General features: G+C 39.1%; 3 protein-coding genes across 3 annotated transcripts in view; 1 reads left to right on the plus strand and 2 right to left on the minus strand.

Moving 5' to 3' along the window:
• Positions 1 to 810: 810 nt before the first annotated feature.
• LOC134654425 (Krueppel homolog 2) lies at positions 811 to 16,745 on the minus strand. Its single transcript, XM_063509866.1, has 6 exons — positions 16,588 to 16,745; positions 12,758 to 12,924; positions 9,729 to 9,913; positions 2,311 to 2,378; positions 1,580 to 1,713; positions 811 to 1,036 (listed from the first exon to the last, which is right to left on the minus strand). The coding sequence occupies exons 2-6, from the start codon at positions 12,916 to 12,918 to the stop codon at positions 811 to 813; spliced, it is 774 nt and encodes a 257-aa protein (XP_063365936.1). The 5' UTR covers positions 12,919 to 12,924; positions 16,588 to 16,745.
• Positions 16,746 to 16,917: 172 nt separating this feature from the next.
• On the plus strand, positions 16,918 to 18,760 carry LOC134654422 (asparaginyl-tRNA synthetase). Its single transcript, XM_063509863.1, has 3 exons — positions 16,918 to 17,090; positions 17,164 to 18,174; positions 18,454 to 18,760. The coding sequence occupies exons 1-3, from the start codon at positions 16,968 to 16,970 to the stop codon at positions 18,709 to 18,711; spliced, it is 1,392 nt and encodes a 463-aa protein (XP_063365933.1). The 5' UTR covers positions 16,918 to 16,967; the 3' UTR covers positions 18,712 to 18,760.
• Positions 18,761 to 20,969: 2,209 nt separating this feature from the next.
• Positions 20,970 to 24,674, minus strand: part of LOC134654759 (pre-mRNA cleavage complex 2 protein Pcf11) — a 41,209-nt gene continuing 37,504 nt past the window's right edge. The window contains exons 17-19 of the mRNA XM_063510229.1: positions 23,572 to 23,735; positions 21,169 to 21,338; positions 20,970 to 21,114 (exon numbers count right to left, since the gene is read on the minus strand). Coding sequence (XP_063366299.1) covers positions 20,970 to 21,114; positions 21,169 to 21,338; positions 23,572 to 23,735 — 479 coding nt within the window. The remainder of the gene's footprint in view (positions 21,115 to 21,168; positions 21,339 to 23,571; positions 23,736 to 24,674) is intronic.

A 24,674-nucleotide genomic window follows, 5' to 3' on the forward strand; every position in this document is an offset into this window, starting at 1 on the left:
TCTTTGAGTTAGTTGGTACCAGGAGCTCAGAACTCGCTAAGAGAGTGACTTACTGCGCCTGTTGTTCCATGGGCGGCGCCAGGCGGCACACCAGCTGCACGCCGCTGTTGATGGCGCTCTTGAGCGGCGCCGGGAGGCCTGGCCTGGCGGCCTGGCGCTCGAACACGACTCGCAATTTTACGAATATATCCTAAAGGTTATTGTGTCTATTTGATAATAAGAGCCAGTTTTTTACCTTTCAAAACGCTTATTTCTGCCACGCTTCGAGTTAGTCGGTACCAGGAGCCCAGAGCTCGCTAAGAGAGTAACTTACTGCGCCTGTTGTTCCATGGGCGGCGCGAGGCGGCACACCAGCTGCACGCCGCTGTTGATGGCGCTCTTCAGCGGCGCCAGCAGGCCTGGCCTGGCGCTCGGACACGACTCGCAATTTTACGAATATATCCTAAAGGTGTCTATTTGATAATAAGGGCCAGTTTTTTACCTTTCAAAACGCTAATTTCTGCCACGCTTCGAGTTAGTCGGTACCAGGAGTCCAGAACTCGCTAAGAGAGTGACTTACTGCGCCTGTTGTTCCATGGGCGGCGCGAGGCGGCACACCAGCTGCACGCCGCTGTTGATGGCGCTCTTGAGCGGCGCCGGGAGGCCTGGCCTGGCGGCCTGGCGCTCGAACACGACTCGCAATTTTACGAATCCTAAAGGTTATTGTGTCTATTTGATAATAAGGGCCAGTTTTTTACCTTTCAAAACGCTAATTTCTGCCACGCTTAAGTTAGTCGGTACCAGGAGTCCAGAACTCGCTAAGAGAGTGGCTTACTGCGCCTGTTGTTCCATGGGCGGCGCGAGGCGGCACACCAGCTGCACGGCGCTGTTGATGGCGCTCTTGAGCGGCGCCGGGAGGCCGGGCCGGGCGGCCTGGCGCTCCAGCAGCACGCGCAGCTCCCGGAACGTGTTGCGCGTGTACGGGTTCCGGCGGGACGCGTAGCGCCAGGTCACGAAGTAGTAGTACACGAAGGGGGTCATGAGGCCGCAGTAGCCGCTGAAACGGGAAACTCAGATATTATATAACTTCAAGTTAAGTTTTAAGACGAATATTACAACTAGTAAAAAATTAAAAATCATAAGTGCGACCCAAGGAAAGTTGAACAAAGGTTGTACAGTCAGCAGCTGAAGTTGCTAAGCGGACCAAGTGTTCAAAACGATCTTGACGCGACTTTATTGTTAGGAGAATAAGAGCGTGTCAAGGTAATTTTGAACACCTCGCCCGCTTAGCAACTTCTGTTGCTGATTGTGTCTAAGACAAGAGGAAAACCCTTACTAAAAATATAATAAAAAGCTTTATATATTATTTGACAAATCAAATGCGTAGCAGAATTGCCGCTGTCGTACTATTTGCGAGAACACAAGCGGCTTTCTAATATGGACGCATCATAATTAGGATTTTTTTCAAGGATTTCAACTGGAATTCTAAATAAGTGTCTACTCACAACAGCGCCATGGATGTTCCGCGACTGGAACTCCACCAGCGAGATGAGGAGGCGCGCCACCCACAGGGGGTTCTGTACCATATGTGACTACTCACAACAGCGCCATGAACACCACGAGCGGGAACAGCACGATCTCGGCGAGCGCGGCGGCGCGCAGGATGTTCCGCGACTGGAACTCCACCAGCGAGATGAGGAGGCGCGCCACCCATAGGGAGTTCTGGCCCAATGTCTGAAACACAACAAGTTTTAATATTAATTTTAAGAGTCGGTATTACGGACTCGTTGCGAAGTAGCAGAATGAAATAAAATAAAAATTTGTTTGCTAAACTGCATTGAAACTTGTTTATCCGATTTTTTTTGTGATTAAGTAGGGCATTTTCACTTAACTGTGCACCTTTAACGGCCAGTTAGCAATCGTTACAAAACTGACGATTAATGCGAAATCCCATTACTCATTTTGACTCATTTTGTCAGGAGTGCAACGGTTAGACGTTACTGAAACACGACTTAATCTGTCCGCTCCCACGGCTCATATATGAGCCAGAACGCTTATGGTGTCGCGCTTTAAAGTGCACAGTTAAGTGAAAATGCCCAGCTTAACAAACATCCAAAGTTTTAGATTTCCACTGTACCGTCAAACATAGCAACTTTACTTTCTGTAGTAACTTTACCATAATAACATAATAGAAATAGCTCATAAAAACCTAAAAATAAAAAAATAAATAATAGGAAAATTTTACCTTTTTTGACTACCGGTCAGACGAATTGGGGCAATAACTGTAATTTTAGTATCGGTGATATAAAAACAAAATGTAGGTATACTCACGTCAAGGATGGTGAGCGAGTAGGAGGCAGCATGCAGCAGAGCGAACAAGAAGATAGGCGTCAGGATCACTGTGAGAGTCAAGGAGCCTCTGTATGTTGCGGACCTTATTTACGAGGTACTGACATTTAATCCGCCATTCTTATCAGACAACGGAAAGGGTTATAATTTGGCAGTTTATGTGTATGTATTGAGAGTAGTAGAAAAGGTTCGAAATTATCCAGATAATTATAGTCTTTTTGATAATTATCGCGATAAATATACTAACGATAATTATCAGGCATAAAAATCACGATCCTTATCGCGATAATTATCAAGATAACTATCATTGATAGTTATCCTTTCGAACCCTGATTTTAGATACATCTTATGAAACAAAGTCCCCCGCCGCGTCTGTATGTCCGCGATAAACTCAAAAACTACTGAACAGATTTTCATGCCGGTATCACCTATCAATAGAGTGATTCCTGAGGAAGGTTTGGGTGTATAATTTGTAAAGGATAACCCGTGCGAAGCCGGGTCGGGTCGCTAGTCTTATACCTTTACACGAGCAATTCTTGTTTATTTATTTCGGGGATCTCGGAAACGGCTCTAACGATTTGGATGAAATTTGCTATGTAGGGGTCTTCGGGGGCGAAAAATCGACCTAGCTAGGTCTTATTTCTGGAAAAACGCGCATTCTTGAGTTTTTATGTTTTCCGAGCAAAGTCCGGTCTCCCAGATATTGATGATTATAAGTGAACGCTTGATTCGGAAAATATAGCATACCTACTTGAGCAAGACGCTCAAAACGAGTTGTAATGTTACTGTGACGACATGATATGAATTAAAATCAGTCGCGAGGCTAAAGCAACGCGGTGCGGGAGCGGCAACGTTAATAAACCTGGCGATAATTACCTGTTGCACGTCTAATTCTACGTTGCGTGCACTCTTCTTACTAATTCTAATTACTTACTAATTATTACTTATTGACTAATTAAGCTATAAAAGCGTTTTTTTATGTGATAGTCAGCAAACAAGCCGACGAGCCGCCTGATGGGAAGCGGTCACCGTCGCCCATGGACATAAGGAACATCGGAGGAGCTACATAACCGTGTCCGACCCTTTAGTCAGAACCCTAAATACCCGTTGCTTGAAAGATCATTAATATGTACATATTACGACTTATGCCAAATTCAAGTGACGCAAAATAAAAAACCGGCCAAGTCGGACTCGAGCACGAAGGGTTCCGTACCATTACGCAAAAATCGGCAAATAAATAACGTTTCTTGTATCGGAGCCCCACTTAAATATCAATTTTATTATTTTTATTAGTATTTTTGTTGTTATAGTATAGCGGCAACAGAAATACATCATCTGTGAAAATTTCAACTGCCTAGCTATCACAGTTCATGAGACACAGCCTGGTGACAGACAGACAGACAGTGGAGTCTTAGTAATAGGGTTCCGTTTTTACCCTTTGGGTACGGAACCCTAAAAAGAAACCTTCGTACAACCTTCACAAATTCTGTTACGCGTAAACATGATCGCAGACCGGTTCCTAATGTCAAGCTGTGACGTCATCGCGCGTCACACCGCATTATTATGAGAGTGGCATTTACACACTGGATCCGATGTTTGAGCGAGACAACGCTATGCGCGTATTATAGCGACATACCGCTCGCACGTGCGGATCCAGTGTGCTAACCGCGTTACTATCGATGCTTAATAGAAGGCACGCGATGGTAGAATGATCGTAGAAATTGATTCACGTTGATTGGGAATCAAGATCTACAATAGTGATACTTTAAAGTAGACCTTATGTCTTCGCAATAAGGTTTACGAGTTACTGTGGACATTTGTCAGAGGTCGAAGTATATTAAGCATAGAATTGTTATTTGTTAACTGTTGACGATAGTACAATGGCTAAAGTATTGTGTGCAGGGTGCGCTGGTGGCTTAGCGGCAAGAGCGTGCGACTTGCAATCCGCAGGTCGCGGGTTCGAAGTGTTCGAACCCCGGCTCGTACCAATGATTTTTCGGAACTTATGTACGAAATATAATTTGATATTTACCAGTCGCTTTTCGGTGAAGGAAAACATCGTGAGGAAACCGGACTAATCCCAATACGGGCCTAGTTTACCCTCTGGGTTGGAAGGTCAGATGGCAGTCGCTTTCGTAGAAACTAGTGCCCACGCCAATTACTGGGATTAGTTGCCAAGCGGACCCCAGGCTCCCATGAGCCGTGGCAAAATGCCGGGACAACGCGAGGAAGATGATGACTGTGTGCAGGGTGCCTAGCCAAGGTGATCGCATGCGCTACGACAACGAAACGCTTTGTTTCTCTATCACTCTTCCAACAACAGTGACTTGGCAGATAAAATTTGACATTCAATTACGATAATGCGTCTCTCGTTCAATTTGTCTGATGAAGAGTAATTAAATTGAATTCTGATTAATAGACATTCCAATATTAACCTTTTGGACGCCAATGACCGATATATCCGCACCATAGGTTCATCGCCAAAGACCGATTAATCGGTCACAGACCACAGAGTAACATAGACCTACGTGCATATGCATACCTAAAGTTCAATTTCAGTTTTGACATTTCAATGATGTGAAGTCTGTGTGACAGCTTTTGTATTTGACACGGCGTCGAAAAGGTTAAACAAAATAATTGACAATTGCAATGAATTTATACTTAAAGTATTGATACACTTTAAAATATGGTCAGTAGGTATATTATTGATGGTCAATAATCGATATACCCACGGCAGGTCGACTCGGCCTTGGCTTCAAACGTACGCCACCTCGCTTTATTGATATTTGCATAAACGTGTTAAAGATCGATTGTACTGATCGATTATACTCATTTTGCGAGAAATACAACATATTTCACGAATCTCAAAATGGTTTCAGGAAAAATAGATCCACCATCTTAGCTACCTACAAATACATGCAAGAAATATCAAACATATTAAACGATAAAAAATACGCAATAGGTATTCTTCTCGATATGTCCAAAGCCTACGATAGGGTACAACATCACATACTCTTGGACAAATTATATGGAATAGGTGTCAGAGGCGAGGCACACAAATGGTTTTCATCATATCTGCAAAACCGCGTACAATACGTCGAAATCCAACATATTGACAAAAGATCCGGAAATATTAATAAAATTAAATCCAACACACTGCCAATGTTAAGCTCAATACCACAAGGTGGCGCCCTCTCGTGTCTATTATTCTTAATATACATTAATGACCTGCCTAAAATATTTAATGAAACGTGTGTAATGTTTGCAGATGATATCTCTATTATAACATCTTGTAATGACAATGAAAACCTATGCGCTGACCTAAATAACATACTCACAAAACTCACACAGTGGATAAAAGAGCACAATTTAGAAATAAACTACACAAAAACTAAGATGATGCAATTTAGACCCAGACAAAAAGATCCCTTGCAAATATCATTCTCATTTATGGGAACCCAAATCGAGTGTGTCGATACTTTCACGCTCCTCGGATTAGACATCGACTCGCACCTGAATTGGAAGGCACATGTAATAAAAATTAAAAACAAACTGTCAACATTCATATACGCCTTAAGAGAACTAAAGAAATGCACCGACCTAAGAACAGCCCTCAATGCTTATTACGCATATGCCTACTCGTGGTTAAAATACGGTATTATACATTGGGGTGATGCTACAAACATTGAAGATTTGTTCATCCTTCAAAAAAAATGCGTACGTATTCTTGCCAACATCAAAAGCCCAGAGAGTTGTAAGCCGCTCTTTGTAAAACACAATCTACTGACCTTAACATCAATCTATATCTTAGAAATATGTAAATTTGTTCGGAAATACCCTCAATTTTTCACAAAAGTCGATGAACAACCACGACGATACCCCGCGAGATACAAAAATAATTTGGCAATTACAACAAATACTAATTTAAAATTGTACCAAGCAAGTCCAAACATGATGGCTATAAAGATATATAACAAGCTCCCAGATAAATTAAAGAACGAAACATCTGAAAATAAATTTATACATAAACTTAAACAATTTCTATTAAATAAGAACTACTATAGCCTTCAACAATTCATTGATGATACCGAAGAAAAATGACAAAATAACGTCGGTCTGCCTCTATTCACAGCATTGTAATGCCCCTCTGGCCCTACGCATAATAATTTCCATTTACAATAAATTTATTCATTATATTTATATTTTAGCTTTATAACATTATTGAAATCAGGATTTTAAATTGCAAGTTGACAATTTTTTAGCATTAGCCTATTATTACAACCTACACAATAAAAAACGACCTCAATGAATTAATAATAAATTGACAAATTAGTACAAATAACCATTTGGCAATATATTGTGGACGCTATGTACTTAGACTTAGTTTTAAGCTTTGACGTCATTTATTTTTAATTTTTAATTTAATTTATTACTAATAAGTAAATGGTATTAATGTTATTATGCTGCCTTATAGACTAGCTTAGAATAGAATAGAATAATAATACTATTGTGTGCCCTAACAGGGTGTCATGATCTGACCATATACAATGTAACATCTAATGTACATGACAATACAATATGAAATAAATGAAATGAAATGAAAAAGACCTAGAAAATTATACTAGAATAACGAATAGACAAATCGATGTTTAGATTATAGCGCGATTTAAAGTATTGAATCAGAATGCAAAGTCAATCAAAAAATATGTATTCACTACCTTAATATATGGGCAATAAGGTCGTGAATACATAATACTCATATTGCAGCTCGACGGCCTTGTTAATCCATTGCAATAAGAAAAAAAAGGTATACATATTTATGAACTCCACTGTAGAAGGCAAAACCGTTTTTGTGGACATCATAACCACAGAATAAGTAATAGTATTATCATACAGAACGGCCACGCACCGCCCCGCCCCGACTCGCATTACCTCGCCCCGCGACATGAATCTGACGGACTTCTGGCGTCCTCTCAGTACAGCGACTTACCCACACATACACAATGACGCGTGTACAGACGTGCCGCGCACACATATAAACGCAAATGATTTTTGATGTGTGGCGTGTCCGCCCTGTATCATAACATAACATAAAAAAGCTGGTCTACTCAAAGGAAAATTAATAATAGGCTACATGACTACGTTTTTTTTATGGTATCAGTCGATCGGGTTTGTTTTTAGGATCAAATGTCTATATGGGACCCATTGCATTAAAGTAACACAAAAGTCAGAAATTGTAGTCAAAGTCCGACAGTCGCACTTCACTCGCGAAACGCCCTATACAAAACGGCCAGAGGCCGTGACGTCATCGCCCATCTTGTAGTATGGACGAAACAAGAAAATTGCGTTTTTGTCGGTGAAATATTGCGTTTATGTATATGGTTGCTATACAATATTTTTTTGGATGCAATGAAAGGAATCGAATGGTACCCTTACTTTTATCGTTTTTGGAAGTTAAAAAAAAACTTAAATTTTGAAACTTTCAGGTCCTGTAATTTTGTAATTTTTCAATATTTTATTTTAATATCCACGTTATTGTGATAAATTGCTCCTTTGCTATCTATTTTACTAGATTTTGTTATAAAATTCAACATGTGTCATCATCTCTATTCATTACAATAGGTTAGGTGGAAGTGGTATTGGTATTAGGTCTATTAGGTAAAGTTACGCCACTTGTAAATTAAAAATAGATTAAATATTTTCTAGACTGTTATCAATTATCATAGACCGAATGTCGAATTAACTGGTCATTAACTAGAAGTCAATTTAATTACATGTCGCCGTGGTAGTTAGGTAGGAGAATAGGAAATACCTACTATAATTAAGAGTATAAATTGTAATATAATATCTAGCAGAAAACCTTGTCTTGAAAAAAATATCAGCTTTGACGATGACTTTAGTTTATTAAACAGATATTTTAATCCATTTTGTCGGTGGTAAACAAGCATACGGCCCGCCATTTCCTTACATCTTAAGAGGCAACAGGAGTGGTCATTTCTCCATACAAACGTACTCGACTGTTTCCTCCGTGGGTTTTGAAGCTAGAGCAATGATTTTTTCAACACAGATTAATATTGTCAATATCTGTGTCGGACCGTTTTGCCCTTCAAAAATGGCCAAAATGGCCTAATTGACTATGCCGCAATGAGAGGCGTGGTATTCAAAACTGATATCAATTAGCCAAAAAAGCAAAACGGTCCGACACAGATAATTTCATAATCATTTAGATTTCCAAATCTGGTTACGATTGGTTAAGTTTTGGAGGAGGAAACAGTCGAGTACGAAACCTCGATTTTTGAGATTTTTACGCAGGATTTTTCGCCTTGTCCTTATCGCACTAGTTTTAGGAGCCGCTTCCGTTAGCGAGACGGGTATAAAATATTTAAATCTCAGCTCCTGTTTCGTCTTAATTAAAAGGTAAACATATGCATTCTCGCTTAATTGTTCACGGTCACGACTTTACTAGTGGGCTACTTTCACTCCGAATTCGTCCGAATAACCGCCAGGTATATTTCGCACGTGCATGGTAATGTGTTCATTATGAGTTTTTAGTTTTTATCGTTTATTGTTTACGAGTACAAAACCGACGGGCAACGTCCTTACAATTACATCATCGACAAAATAGATTTTTGACAATTGAGAGAATATCATAATAGGGATGATGACACATGTTGGGTTTTATAACAAAATCTAGTAAAATAGATAGCAAACAAGCAATCTATCACAATAATGTGGATATTAAATTAAAATATGGACGTTACAAAAATACAGGACCTGAAAGTTTCAAAATTTTAGTTTTTTTTTAACTTCCCTAAAACGATAAAAGTAAGGGTACCATTCGATTCCTTACATTTTATCCAAAAAAATATTCTATAGCAACTATATACATAAACGCAATATTTCACCGACAATTTTCTTGTTTTGTCCATACGACAATATGGGCTCACAGAGACCTTGACGTCACGTTCATTTATCGTTTTGTTAAGGGCGTTTCGCGAGTGAAGTGCGACTGTCGGCCTTTGACTACAATTTCTGACTTTTGTGTCACTTTAATGCAATGGGTCCCATATAGACATTTGATTCTAAAAACAAACCCGATCGATTGATACCATAAATGAAAATTAGTCATGTAACCTATTAATTATGTTCTCACAAGATAATCTCTCAAGTGCTAAAGTTTATCACGTAGCTAAACGGTCAGCGTAAAAAGTTCCGACACGCATATAAAGGGTTCCTTTTGTACCTTTTTGGTACGGAACCTTAAAAAGAACTTAATATGTCAGAACGTTGGGTTGTGAGTTGGTTTATTACCTGTACCTTATTTAGGCCACTCAGCAAGCTTCGTGGCCTAAACACGGTACTCGACTAAAGGTACTTATATAAATATTTGTAAAGGATACATAAATTAGGCGCCACGTTCATGAAGATGAGCGAGTAGAGCAGATAGTGGGCCGAGTCCTCGAGGAAGAATCTCGCGAGAAATTCTCGCGAGGGCCGGATCTCGCGCGCCGGGATCCTCTGGTGCAGTCGGAGCGCCGAGACCGCTGCGTTGCCCAGGAGGGCTTTGTAGAACGCTGACACAGGGCTAGGGGGGAAAAAATCGCGAATATTGCAACAAATTCTCGCGATATGGTGTTAGGTAGAGACTCGTGTTATACTCATACTCATACTCATACTCATTCTTTATTGGTAATAGGTGATTACATGTCAACTTACATAGCTAGTACAAATAACATAATAAAGTCAAAAAATATAAAGTATTCTAAATATTCAAGTTGATTCGCTACTTGCGTAGTTTTATATTTTCATTCATTTAAGTACATTAATATTTCGCAGTCAGAAATTCTTCTATATTATAGAACGACCGCTCAACAAGCCAAGTTTTAAGTTTGTTCTTAAAGAGTAACAAACTAGGTGCGTCTGTTATTGATGCTGGCAGGTTATTATACACGGAGGGGCCCATGACGTGTATAGTTTTTGCTCTCTTTGCTAAGCTACGGGGCACCGCTGCTAGTTTTTGTCCGTATCGTGTAATCCGGTCGCTGTTGTCGCCCCGCTTGGGGTATTTATCCAAATTCTCTCGCGTGTATAGAGCTGTTTGCAGTATCAATAGACCCGGCAACGTGATAATCCCTAAGGTGGTGAAGTGTGGCCTTGCAGACTCGTACCATGGGACACGAGCAATAGCCCTTACAGCTCGTTTTTGGAGCCGGAAGACACGCTGCCAATCGGCTGCACGTCCCCATAGCTCAAGCCCGTATTGAAGGATGGATTGTATACTTGCGAAGTAACAGCTGCGGACTGCCTGAAGCGGGAGGACGGTCATCAGCCTGCTAAGGGCGAAACAGGCACTACCCAATTTGCCGCACAGGGAATTAATATGGCTCTCCCACGTTAGGCATTGGTCTATGTGGAAGCCCAAAAAGGAGGTACTTTTAACCTGGTCTATGGTGCCGCCGGCGAGGCCTACATGCAACGGACGGCGCTTGCGCCCAGATAAATCAAACTGGATGAAATGCGTTTTGGTTAGGTTTAGTATCAGGCCGTTTTGTTTAAACCAGTTCCACAGTTGTCCGGCTACTTGGTTTAACTTGCATTCTAGTTGATCGATGCTTGGGGCGGTTACAATTGCCGCAACGTCGTCCGCATACATATAGACCTCACCCTCACCGACTGCCATAGGTAGGTCATTAAGTAAGATGGAGAACACCACGTTTGACAGGGACGATCCCTGGGGGACGCCGATGGTGGCCGACATCCCATGTGAGTACAAGGTGCCTCTTTGCCCTGTTACATACTGAGTCCTTTTATACATAAAATCTGACATAAGGGCTTGCGCAGGTCCTCGAATACCGTAGTGATGGAGCTTTGAACTCAGCAACTCATGGTCGACCACGTCGAAGGCTTTCGAGAGGTCGCAGAAAAGAACTGCGACCTCAAGCTTGCTCTCCCGCGCCTCAAGCACCTGGCGGACCACCTCGCGCGCCATCATTGTGGTTGATCGTCCCGGTCTGTATGCATACTGGCGTTCCGATAAATAGTTGTTATTTAGAAGGAACTGGGATAGACGGGTAGTTAGCCCATTTTCAAGAACCTTCGCGACCGCAGGTATGATACATATGGGACGATAACAACTTGGGTCATCCTGCTTCCCCTTCCCTTTGTACAGCGGGCTGACCTTTACTTCCTTAAGTGATTTCGGATACTTACCAATTCTCAGGCATTCATTGAAAAGTATAGACAAAGGCTGAATAAGGGAAGTGGCTGAGAATCGCAAGAGTTCAACCGAAATGCCATACAAATCTTGGGTGGGTTTATTAGCAATACATTTTATTATGATTTTATACACCTCTGCCGGTGAAAAGGATTTAAATCGTAGTGAGCGATCGGCAGCGGCACATGTGCGCGAGAGCGAGGCAAGGGCAAGCGCGGGCTGAGCAGGCGGGGCCCCGCACCGCGTCGCAGCGGAGACGAATTGCTCGTTCATAGCATTTAATAAATTTAATTTGCTCGAGTATTGCGAGCCATCTGGTTTTTTGATGACTTCTGTATGGTCAACTATAGATGTAGAATAGGTATTCTAACTCCCATCCCAACTTGTAAAACCGGCCAAGTGTGAGTCGGACTCGCGCACGGAGGGTTCCGCACCATCAACAAAAAATAGAGCAAAACAAGCAAAAAAACGGTCACCCATCCAAGTACTGACCCCGCCCGACGTTGCTAAACTTCGGTCAAAAATCACGTTCATGGGAGCCCCACTTAAATCTTTATTTTATTCTGTTTTTAGTATTTGTTGTTATAGCGGCAACAGAAATACATCATCTGTAAAAATTTCAACTGTCTACCTATCACGGTTCGTGAGATACAGCCTGGTGACAGACGGACGGACGGAGTTCGTTTGGTGTACTATAAAGGCATACACTCGAACTGATTGAGTTGTCAACAAGAGCGTCCACGAGCGAGCGAATCCAATGTCACGGGGTCACGGATAAATGAAACGGCTTATTGTTAGTAAAGCAAGTTTTTTACACAAGCCCGATTATTTTACCTGATAGGTATTTTACTTTACAGACATTCTGAATAAAGTTACACATTTTTACACTTCAGCAATATAGCGTTGGCAACGCCGTATCGTTATTCGTTATGCTCGTTTACCACCGACGTGGTATTTAAAAAACCGGCCAAGTGCGAGTCAGACTCGCGTTCTAAGGGTTCCGTACATTAAGTCCGACTCACGCTTGACTGCAAATTTCTAATAGTTTTTCCTGTCATCCATAGGTAAAGAACTAATATTTAGTGTATTTTTATCAAAATTGTAGACCCAGTAGTAGTAGTTCAAAATTGTAGTCTGGTAGGACACACAGACAGACGCACGCCTATAAGGGTTCCGTTTTTTCATTTTGGAGTATGGAACCCTAAAAAAACTTACTTGCAGAAGAGCGGCAGCACATATCCGAAAGTACACAAGACAGTGAGTATGCGGATGGCCCAGAGCGCCACGTCCACCTTGTTGGCGATGACGTGGGCCTTCAGCGCCGGGATGCCCTTCGGAGGGCCCTGGTCTCCGGCTTGTCCTGTTGTGTCGGCCATGTTTTACTGCAACAAATATTTCTGGGTTATTTCTGGTTCAGAAAGTCAGATCAGATGGCAGTCGCTTTCGTAAAACTAGTGCCTACGCCTATTCTGTGAGATTAGTGGCCAAGTTGTCCCGCGGGGCGCCCATTAGCCGTGGGACTACTCTACTAACGGCGTTATTCATAAACCTGTGCTAAGTTAATCAGCTGATGATCGTCGTTTGTCCCTCTCTATGGCATAACGACAGGAGGACGATCATCAACTGATTAAGTTAGCAGCCGTTTATGAATAACGCCATAAGTGCACAATAGGCTGAAATCCTCAACAGACAGAGGATACTTTAGGAAACCTCCAAAAACACCCAGAAGCTCTTGCACTACTGGCGAGTTACACTGGATACATATTTAGTGGTCATTCTTTACACTACAATTGCCAAACTTTTTTTACCCAAAACAATTCACTTCACAATTCACATGAAGTGTTCATAAAACGGTACACGGCGGGAAGAACTTGATAACTCGAGATATTTTATTAAAGAAATTAGAAGTTTAAATTAAATTACATAAGGTTCAAATTTCTTCCATTTTTTCCCGCGAGTTATCAACTTCTTCCCGCCGAGTACGGAAAATTACTCAGCTACGAGTATTACACTAATGGTTAGGTCACAGACCTAAGGCTGCATAAAACAACTTCTTCATGAATAAAATTTGATTGTTTTAGTATTACCATACCCCGTTCCCCTTACCCCCTCTGTGTCGAGTTTCTGACTGGGTGCCAAGAAGGCAACAAGTGAAGTCCAACAGGTGGTTATTTCATTTCAATATCCTCTAGTCGCCCTTCAAACCTTGCCAAGCAAAATGAAATTTTATTTTGTCAACACAAAGTTCAAATTAGAATGGAACAGGAGACCTTTTTATAAGTCTCTGGGCGTCTAGAGGATAATACCCCAATCATGAACTGGCCCCACAATAGGGTATTTGACTACTAGTCAAATCAGTTTCTTTTTTCGAACAGCTACAGCCCAATATCAACCTTCGCGCATTCCGACATGGTTCAAGATGACACGCCGCCCATAACAGGCGTGGCGTTTAAAGGGTCAAAAGGGTAATATTACCCTGTATGTAATTAAGATGTTTGTGGAGACTGGTCTATTTAAGCTAACACGAGCTATTATATTTAGTTACTATATTTTTGAGGATAATTACATGGACACAGACACACATCATTCGGTTCTCGTATGCTATTTTATTTTTATTGTCATTTTCTTACTTAATGAATGTTTTAATTAGGTATACAGGATTTTGACTCTTGGAGACCCTATACATCTCTAAGGATAATTTGATTAACTACTATATATTGTAATCTTTTAGTTATGATGACACTTAGAGACATTTACATCTCTAAATAATTTTAGATTATAGTTTTGTATCTTTGTGTTCTTTTTTTTTCAATACTATTGTTATAGCGTTTTTTTTTGTAATTCGACATTTAGAGACTTTATACATCTCTATGTAATACTTTAGTTTGATTTTATATTTGCGGCTTAGAAAGTTGTATTTTATAATTGTAGATGTGTTTTTTTTTGCTGTATGTAAATTCCATGTTGACGTGTAAAAGTGCCCTTGTGGCCTATTTGCTGAATAAATGTTGATGTTGATGTTGATGATGATGTTTATTAAAGATTACAATAAACAGTTAAAACTAAATAGATGCTGAATTCATGAATTGTAATTAAATGTTTTCCATAAACTTTTTTATATGAATCTTTAGACTCTTTAACATTATTATATAATATTAAAAGCAGTCAAGACATCACTACATGTAGGTATTCACTTACAGCAAAAAGTGTGTTCTAACTGTTGTGTTACAGTTACCTATGCACAAAGGCTGCTGAGCAAGGTAATTAATTATGTGGTGTTATTATTATATCCATGGGTAACTATCTCATTATATTTCTTATGGTGACTTGTATAATACCTATGATTTTTACAAATTCAATTATATTTTCTTATACCATTGATTCAAATTTGCCTGCCGTTTTTCCGTATGGTGGGCCACTGGAGATTTTAATAAGCAATAGCCACTAAAGCAACCCTGGGAGGACATTAGGCCCTATAGAGATTACATTAAGAGAGCCAAATCATCATCTTCCTCGCGTTGTCCCGGCATTTTGCCACAGCTCATGGGAGCCTAGGGTCCGCTTGGCAACTAATCCCAGTAATTGGCGTGGGCACTAGTTTTTACGAAGGCGACTGCCATCTGACCTTCCAACTCAAGAGGGTAAACTAGGCCCGTATTGGGATTAGTCCGGTTTCCTCACGATGTTTTCCTTCACCGAAAAGCGACTGGTAAATATCAAATGATATTTCGTACATAAGTTCCGAAAAACTCATTGGTACGAGCCGGGGTTCGAACCCACGACCTCCGGATTGCAAGTCGCACACTCTTACCGCTAGGCCACCAACGCTTCATTAAGAGAGCAAAATAATTATAAGAATTCATTATTCTTAAAATATAATGTGCTACTAAATAAATGTTGTGCAACTTTAACAAGACAAAGAATCCTTTGAATAAAATCTGTTTAGCAATAACAACCCAAATTACTATTAAATATATTTAATGAGCTCATTAGTATTCCCAATGTAAGCTGGCATAAACTGGTGGAATATTAGGCACCTACGAATTGTATTTTAAAGTAATCTTTGAATTAGCAACATGGTGTTTTCTAGTTGTTTACTCAGTCAATGAAATAATGTTATTTGATGGTATGTTATTAAATTTAGAACATTAAAAACTAACACAAAATATGGCAAATCGTCAATAACTGACCACTCGCACACAAAGGGTTCCGTACCGTTACGCAAAAATGAATTCTATTCACCAATAAATGAGAATTCATTTTAGTATAAGGTTTCAATTACTGGCCACCCTTCAATAACTAGCCACTAAAATACATTATGTTTATAGGTGAATAGAATTCATTTATAGTTTAGGGTTGCCAATTACTAAACAGTGGCCAGTAATTGACAAAGTACACTACTACTGGTATTCAAAATTGTCTTATTTTAATAACATCTTGCGTCGTAATGAATTTTTTGCGATTATATAGTGAGATGAAAGTTCATTTCACTTTCTACAAAGAACTGGGTCAAACTGTGGAAAGTGCTCCATCAAACTGTACAAAACTGCTGCTGGTCATTGCAGAGTAATTTCAATGTACGGGTTCACGCGAACGTTACTGTGAAACACGACGCCCGTTATCTAGAGATTAGGCTATAATAAAGGAGTGATAACAGCTCAAACAGGCTCTCACTGTGAGAGCTCAACTTATGTTTTGAATGAATAATAAGAAAAAAAAAGTACCATAGCTAATAGGAAATAAAGGTGGAATTAAAAATAAATTAGCACGGAGCAGAACACCATTGGAAATGTAGTCTAGTGGGTCACGACAGTAATGTACGCGAGGAAAAATTTATGAATTCACTATTCAACCTTCCCATAGGTTCAACTGATGACCACATTACCATAAAACGACCCAAGGACTTACATAAGCAGGAAAACCTGTTTCCGCGGCCAATTATTAATAATTAAGAATTTACTTTTTAAGAACAGTTATAAAATGAAATGGATAAAAAACTTCAGATCAATCCCGAAACTATGATAAGAAAAGTATTTAATACTTACGGAAATTATAAAACTAATAATAAATTAATAACAATTAATGTTCTAAACTATTTTAACACCACAATTATTTTCACAACGCGACGAAGTTGAACATGATTCGACAAATGACAGATTCACAGATAGCAAAAAATGAGCTACCTGCGTGACGTACGCTGACATGAACCGCCCTATGATTAATGCTGCCCATGGGACTAAAAACCGTAAAACAATTTACGATTGAATCTAACTCATCTGTACGATCGTGTAAAGAAACTAAAAAATGTCTATGCCCGAGAAAGATTGACAATGACGTTTACTTGACATTGACAGATGATTCCACAACCTACAAATTTCAGGGTTCTCTAATAAACTCTAATTTGTTATGAAAATTATAACACAAAATGTGGTTTAAAAACCTACTGAAATTCAGAGACTTCTCTAAAATCTCAAACAGTTCTAGAAACTACACTGCAATTGCCTCCGTTTTAGAAAAAGCCAATGTTGGAGAACTTGCCGAAGTCAAGGTTAAGAACAATATTAAAATTGTTATAATTTATATACTTTTTTACGTGTAATACTAAATTTTAATCTTTCTAGGGATGGGTGAAGAACCTCCGAGTGCAAAAAGAGTTAATATTTGCCGACGTAACCGATGGCTCCAGTGCTAAAAGACTTCAAATCGTGATACCAAAGAAATTAAAAACAGACTCGTTAACGTACGGTAGCTCGGTGCACATTACTGGCAAGCTGTCCTGCAGCCCGCGGGGGCAGCTCGAGCTCGCCGCCGACAGTGTTAAGGTCCTTGGGGAGTGTGTAGTGGCCGATGGCTACCCCTTCAACCCGCGCACTACCCATCCTCCTGAATACATCCGGCAATTCATGCACCTTCGAGCGCGCACCAACTACATATCCTCGATCTTACGAGTCCGAAACTCTGTTACCAGGCACATACATGACTTCTACACATCTAAAGACTACATGCATGTACATACACCCATGTTAACTTCAAATGACTGTGAAGGGGCCGGTGAAGTGTTCAAGGTTCAGCCGGATAATGAGGAGACGGTCAAAGCCATGATGCAGGAAGGTAGAGATAGGGACACTGTTTATTTTGGCACTAAGACATTCTTGACTGTATCAGGACAGTTGCATTTAGAAGCAATATGCCGAGGCATGGGCAATGTATATACACTTGGGCCGACTTTTAGAGCAGAGAACTCCCGTTCCCGGCTGCATTTATCAGAATTCTACATGTTAGAGGGAGAGATAGCATTCTGTGATAATATTAAAGATCTCCAATCACATGTGGAAGAGTTACTGAAATATGTATTTAGGAAGACAAGAGATACTAATGAAGCAGATTTGTATTCTATAGATAAGGACAATAAAGCTCCTTCATGGTTAGATAAAGAGTTTATCACAGTAACTTACGATGAGGCAAAAATATTGCTAGAGAAGAAAGGAATGAGTGTAACTGAGGAAGGTATAAATAAGGAGCAAGAGTTGGCATTGGTAGAGTATTGCAATGGTGTACCCGTGTTTGTGGTAAAATGGCCAAAGGATTTAAAATCATTCTACATGAAGGAGTGTGAAGATGATCCAAACAAGGTATATTCCGATTTTTAAACAAATATATTTGCTTTTTTACCGAAATGCTCTGAATAATTTGTCATACATTAATTTGCAAACAATTCAAGTACCAAGTTTACTAGCAATTGTACAAAATCCTACCACACCAGATAATTGCTCAAAGGTTGACTGGAAGAGATCCCTTAAAGGGATAAATGTTGTATGTTTATGATCTATGATTGAATCACAGATAAAAATAATGTATCTGTTTATCATACCAACTATTGTGTGTAAGCTAAAAAGCATTTTTTATTGCAGGTAGATGCTTTGGATCTCCTAACATCAATAACAGGTGAGCTGGTGGGCGGGAGTCTCAGAGAGGATAATTATGACAAACTAAAATCCAAGCTGCCATCCGACAGTCTGGGCTGGTACTTGGAACTGCGTAAATTCGGCAACATCCCCACCGGGGGCTTCGGTCTGGGCCTGGAGAGACTACTACAGAGTTTGTGTGGCGTGGCCAATATCAAGGATACCCTACCCTTCCCTAGGTGGCCACATAATTGTAGCTTGTAAATTTTGTTAAGTATAATTTATTTCTTGTTAATAAATGTAATCAATTGACTATTTTTGTATTTATTTAATCCTCTTGAATGTATTGCTACAAATAGATTTTATGATGAGAAACAAGAACACTAAGATATCTACGTACTTATACGTTTTTTTCCTAATCAAAAGATATCTGGGCGTTTTTTTTGTTGTTGCAAACATTTTTTTTTTAAATTTGGGATTTTTTATGTTATTTCTACTCAGAATCACGAGCTCTTTCTCTCGATCTAATAGGAGAAAAAAAGTGACCCAAAATTTCCATACATTTTTCGATCTTTCCATTACGCGACCGCCATACAAAGTCTATGAAAGATGGTGACGGAATGGAAAAAAAAACCTTAGGACACTTTTTTTCTCCTATTAGGGTAGAAAGAGCTCGTGATTCTGAGTAGAAATAACATAAAAAATCCCAAATTTGAAAAAAAAAGTGTTTGGGACAAGAAAAAAAAACGCCCATCTTCATTTCCTATTAAATTAAGTAAAATGTTCTGTCAGTTTACTCTTTCTAATCCTGAATCCATTGTAATATGCTACTTACTAATCATGCAAGTAAAAAAAAGGGATCTGAACTAAAGTTGTTATGAAATGAAACAATAATGTAGCATTATGAACTTTATTTACAATTTAATTTAAAATCTAAAGGAAACAAATCATGTGATGTGATTCTTAATTTAACAGAAGAAACAAAAGCAAATTTATGTGCAGTAAAAGAAAACCATATTTTTTAATTTTCCAATTTTTATTAAAAATATTTTGAGCAAAAGCTAACTAGAACAGGTAACGATTTCGTTAAACCTAACATCTTGTAGTTTCAAACAGAAACATACTTCAAACAAATATACATACATAAAGTAAAATTGGCTACACGAAAAGAGATTCAAAATCTTTTTCATAATTAGAATAGGAGCTTACATTCAGGTAAGAAAAGAATAGAAGCTATTTATAACAATAAGATAGTCAGTTGTAAGTATATGGTGTAATGTTAACAATATGTACAGAAAATAAACACCCACCACTCGAGAAGCACACATCTAGCTCTCAAACAGAACACACAAACTTAATTTTAATATCACATTTTGTTTAAATAAAATTATACAATCACTACTAGTTTTCGTTCACACATTAGTATAAAAGTAAATTCAATTTCAGCTTCTATAGAGTCAGACTCTAACTTTAAACAATCCAGGCCCTATTTAAATTTTACATGCATATATACAAATCAGGAGTGTGAAGTAAAACAGAACTTATTTTATAATAATACCAGCAACATTACATAATAGTAGTTTATGCAACAGTGATATAATAAGGGTTCTTAAAATTCAAGGGTCGAAGTTACAAAACGAGACGTAGTCGAGTTTTGTAAAAAAAGACCCGAGAATTTTAAGAACCAATTATGAGCTGTTGCATACATTACTTTTTCTATGACAGCTGCAGCCAAAAAAAAAAAAAAAAAAAAAAAAAAAAAAAAGAGATTATTAAAAAAAAGAGTTATTATTAAAAAAAGAGTTATTATTAAAAAAAAAGTGTTTATTTAAAAAAAATTGAGTTATTATTAAAAAAAAAAAGAGTTATTATTTAAAAAAAAAAAGAGTTATTATTGTAAATGAAAACATACCTCTTTCAATCAAGATGATCGGAACTTGTATCTTTAAAAAAAATAAAGCAGTTGTATTATACTCATAAGATGACTGCTAGCAGTCATCTTATGAGCCTATAGACAAAGCATTCAAATGACATTGCTTTAGATATCACTGTCAGTCATTTAATTGACACATTTAAGTGCTGGAGTAGAAAAAGAATGTTAAAGTATACAATGTATAGATTAAATTTATTCACAAATTGATATCATGTTTGTTATAAAACAATTGGTTTATGATTATTTAAATTCCGAATTTATACATGCCTAATCACGCTATCAAATCAAATACCTACTCTAGAATTTAAAGTTCAATTTTAGCTTTCTCAAATATATTTGGTGTGATACATTATGTCTATTATCGCTGTAAAAAAACTTTGTGACAACACAATTTCACTGTTCCTACAGGCCACAAAATACTACCAAAGTTGTCTTCTTCACCATTTAAAGTGTCCGCACACAACAAAAGTTACAATCACTTCCGGAGATGGTAAAATTCACTTTTTGTAATTTAAAGTCACACACACAGCACAATTTATCTTCGGTAGACGGTAAAATTGTCTCCCGTTTTAAACACTAGCCACACGCATCACATGACGGAGCAGAGGCCGGATAGTTCGGTGCCCTTGTTGAGGGGGGGCTGGCGGCTGAGCGGCGCGCCCTCTAGCGCGGGCTTCAGCGAGAACGTGAGCTCGGGCTCCTCGCCCGGCGGCGGCGGCTCGTCGGTATTTAGGCTGGGGTTTGGCAGGTTAGATTGCCACTCGTCTATTAAACACTACACGCATCACATGACGGAGCAGAGGCCGGATAGTTCGGTGCCCTTGTTGAGGGGGGGCTGGCGGCTGAGCGGCGCGCCCTCTAGCGCGGGTTTCAGCGAAAACGTGAGCTCGGGCTCCTCGCCCGGCGGCGGCGGCTCGTCGTCGCTGTCCGCCGACACGCGGGGCGGCGTGGCCACGGGCTGGGGATACAATCATGTTATTAGTTTCAGCTCAGTATATACAGGGTGCTTCAGATAAAGATAAGATAAGATAAAAGATAGTTTATTCAAGTAGGCATAATTACAATGCGCTTATGAACGTCAAATAAAGCTAGGTAGACCGGCTCCAACCCTACACCTCTGCCCCGAGAAGATTTAAATCCCCCCTCAATTGGAGGAGGGTATCCCAATATGGGACCGGCAACAAACTCGGCGGGACACATCTTTTCAAAAATAATTACATCTTATAATTAACATGCATTACGAGAAAATAAGGGAAAAAATACAATTTAAATTACTATAGAATTCATGCAATTATACACATAAGGTGTAATAGAAATTTGATTTAGAAAATATACATATGTACATGGAATCATACAAAATCGTAGCTCTTTCAGTAACAGGAGCAATAAATTAAACTAAAGGCTGTACTCCTCAAACTGACCAACATATGTTCAGCAACTTTTAAAAATTATGAATCCTTTAGACTTCCTCTTTTTCATACAAAATAAATATTGCCTTCAATGTACGCTGACATCAGTGTGTTTGACGTTGCTTGTCACGCTTTAAACATAACAAAATTTGCAATACATTGCGTCTTAGAATAAACTTTAAAGTGTAATACAAATCAAAACTTGAGTTATTTTCAAAAGTTGCTGAACAAATGTTGGTCAGTTTGAGGATTACAGCCTTTAGTTTAATTTATTGCTCCTGTTACAGGAAGCACCCTGTATAGCAACACAGAATGAAATAGAAGATCTATGGGAATCGATGAAGGGTTTAGCAAAAACTTTGAAATAACGATATATTTCGAATTATTTTATGCTCGAAATGTAGGAGTCGGTCGTGTTTTAGGTAACGACGTTTTGGTAACGAATTAGCAAAGAAAGAAAAAATAATTACAAAAAAATCATTTTAAGTGTACAGAAATACCGTGGTTAGAAGTCTGTGCTAATTCTTCTTTTTGTGTGCATAAGTGTTTCTTTATTTTTTGTGAAACTAATTTTACAAGTAACACAAACACAAGTATGACTTACTGTTACTGTACGGGTCAATAGTTTTTACAGTTTTATTGTGAATCAATAGTCTTAATAATTTAACTAAATTATATTTAATTTAATTTGTATAGCTGTAGTATTATATTTAATTTAAATTGTATAGCTTATAGTTGCGCTCTCTCGAAAGGGTTTCCACGGAAGACGGGACTTCAAAGGTTCCTTGACATGAAGCTGAGTGGAGACCATTTCGGGAACGCTTTATAACCAATCTATGTCAGTGTTTTTATTAGTTAAGTTTAAATTAAACGTTTTTGATAAGCATTTTCTATTCTATTATATTCTATTCTAAAAATTATCGAATAAATTACCGGTATTCGATTCCTGGAAGACGTAATATTTGCGTTTTTTATGGGAAAGACAGACTGATGCTTTCCAGGGTAATGGTTCTGATGGTTTCAATTATGTTAAGAGCCAACAGGAGTGGTCATTTCTCCATACAAACGTACTCGACTGTTTCCTCCGTGGGTTTTGAAGCTAGAGCAATGATTTTTTCAACACAGATTAATATTGTCAATATCTGTGTCGGACCGTTTTGCTTTTTTTGATATTTTTGTTTTTTAAGGCGCTGGAGCCCTTCAAAAATGGCCAAAATGGCCTAATTGACTATGCCGCAATGAGAGGCGTGCTATTCAAAACTGACATCAATTAGTCAAAAAAGCAAAACGGTCCGACACAGATAATGTCATAATCTTTTAGATTTCCAAATTTGGTTACGATTGGTTAAGTTTTGGAGGAGGAAACAGTCGAGTACGAAACCTCGATTTTTGATATTTTTACGCAGGATTTTTCGCCTTGTCCTTAGTTTTAGGAGCCGCTTCCGTTAGCGAGACGGGTATATTTACCTAAAATATTTAAATCTTAGCTCCTGTTGGCTCTTATAAATAAATAATAATAAATAAATAAATATTATAGGACATTATTACACAAATTGACTAAGCCCCACGGTAAGCTTAAGAAAGCTTGTGTTGTGGGTACTCAGACAACGATATATGTAATATACAAATACTTAAATACATAGAAAACAACCATGACTCAGGAACAAATATCTGTGCTCATCACACAAATGCCCTTACTGGGATTCGAACCCAGGACCGCGGCTTCACAGGCAGGGTCACTACCCACTAGGCCAGACCGGTCGTCGATCTTAATATCCGTACCTTGGGTGCGGGCGCGCTGATGTTGATCCTGATGGGCGCTGGCGGCGGCGCGGTGGGCGCTAGAGGCTCGGCGTTGCCGTCGATGGCGGACAGCGCGGCGGCAAGGGAAATGTCGGGCGCCGCGCGGACGGCCTGCTCCTCCGCTGTTATTATCGGCTCGTCGTCTGGATATTAGAATTAGAGATGCAACGGATAGTTGTTTGGCCGGATACCGGATATCCGGCCTGGACACTGGCCGAATATCCGGTCGCCGGATATTCGGCTGGCGGAACTGTACCTATATTTTGAGTTTTGCAGGTGCGCGTCGTGCAAATTTCGACCTGTTTCGTAGTGAACGTTCGCGCGGACACATTTCTAGGATCGTAACGAGTTTTATCACTTTTAAAAGAGTAAACTGATTCGATTATGCCCGTGACTGTTTTTTAGATTCCATTTTTTACACCAAAATGTGTTAATTTTACTATCCGGTATCCGGCCGGATACTAAAATAACGGCCGGATACCGGATAGTAACCGGATATCCGGTGCATCTCTAATTAGAATAGAATAGAATAGAAGAAATTTATTCAGAAAACGCTTAAATTTAGGTATTACATGAGACAACAGAACTAATTTATTATTAAGCGTCACTGAAAAGGTCTCCACTCAGCGTAATGTCAAGATACCATCTAAGGATCTCGACGCTGGTCTTCCGTGGAAACCCTTCCGAGAGAGCGCATCTACACGCTAAAGTACAAATTTTATATAAGTGCAAAAGTTGCAAGTAAATTTAATAAGGCTATAATTATTATTCAATTAAAAACTAAAATAACAAACTACGGTACCTAAACAGTCATTAATCTGGTTTATCTGGCTTACAAGGTGAAATAAATTATTTAGCAGGCGTTCGTTCTAGTAGGGATATATGGCACAGGAGTATACCCATAACTATATTTTTTGTAAGGTTAAAATGTGTTTTTTAAATTTACATTTAAATGAACCAATTGATTATAACCATTAGTAGGAAGCGTAGATTAATTACAGATACTATGAGCTAGTATGAAAAATGTTTCTTAGCTTGAGCTAACGTGGGTCGTTCCTAAGGAATTCAATATCGATCTCGCG

Source organism: Cydia amplana, chromosome 15 (assembly GCF_948474715.1).
Source record: "Cydia amplana chromosome 15, ilCydAmpl1.1, whole genome shotgun sequence".
NCBI classification, from domain to species: domain Eukaryota; kingdom Metazoa; phylum Arthropoda; class Insecta; order Lepidoptera; family Tortricidae; genus Cydia; species Cydia amplana.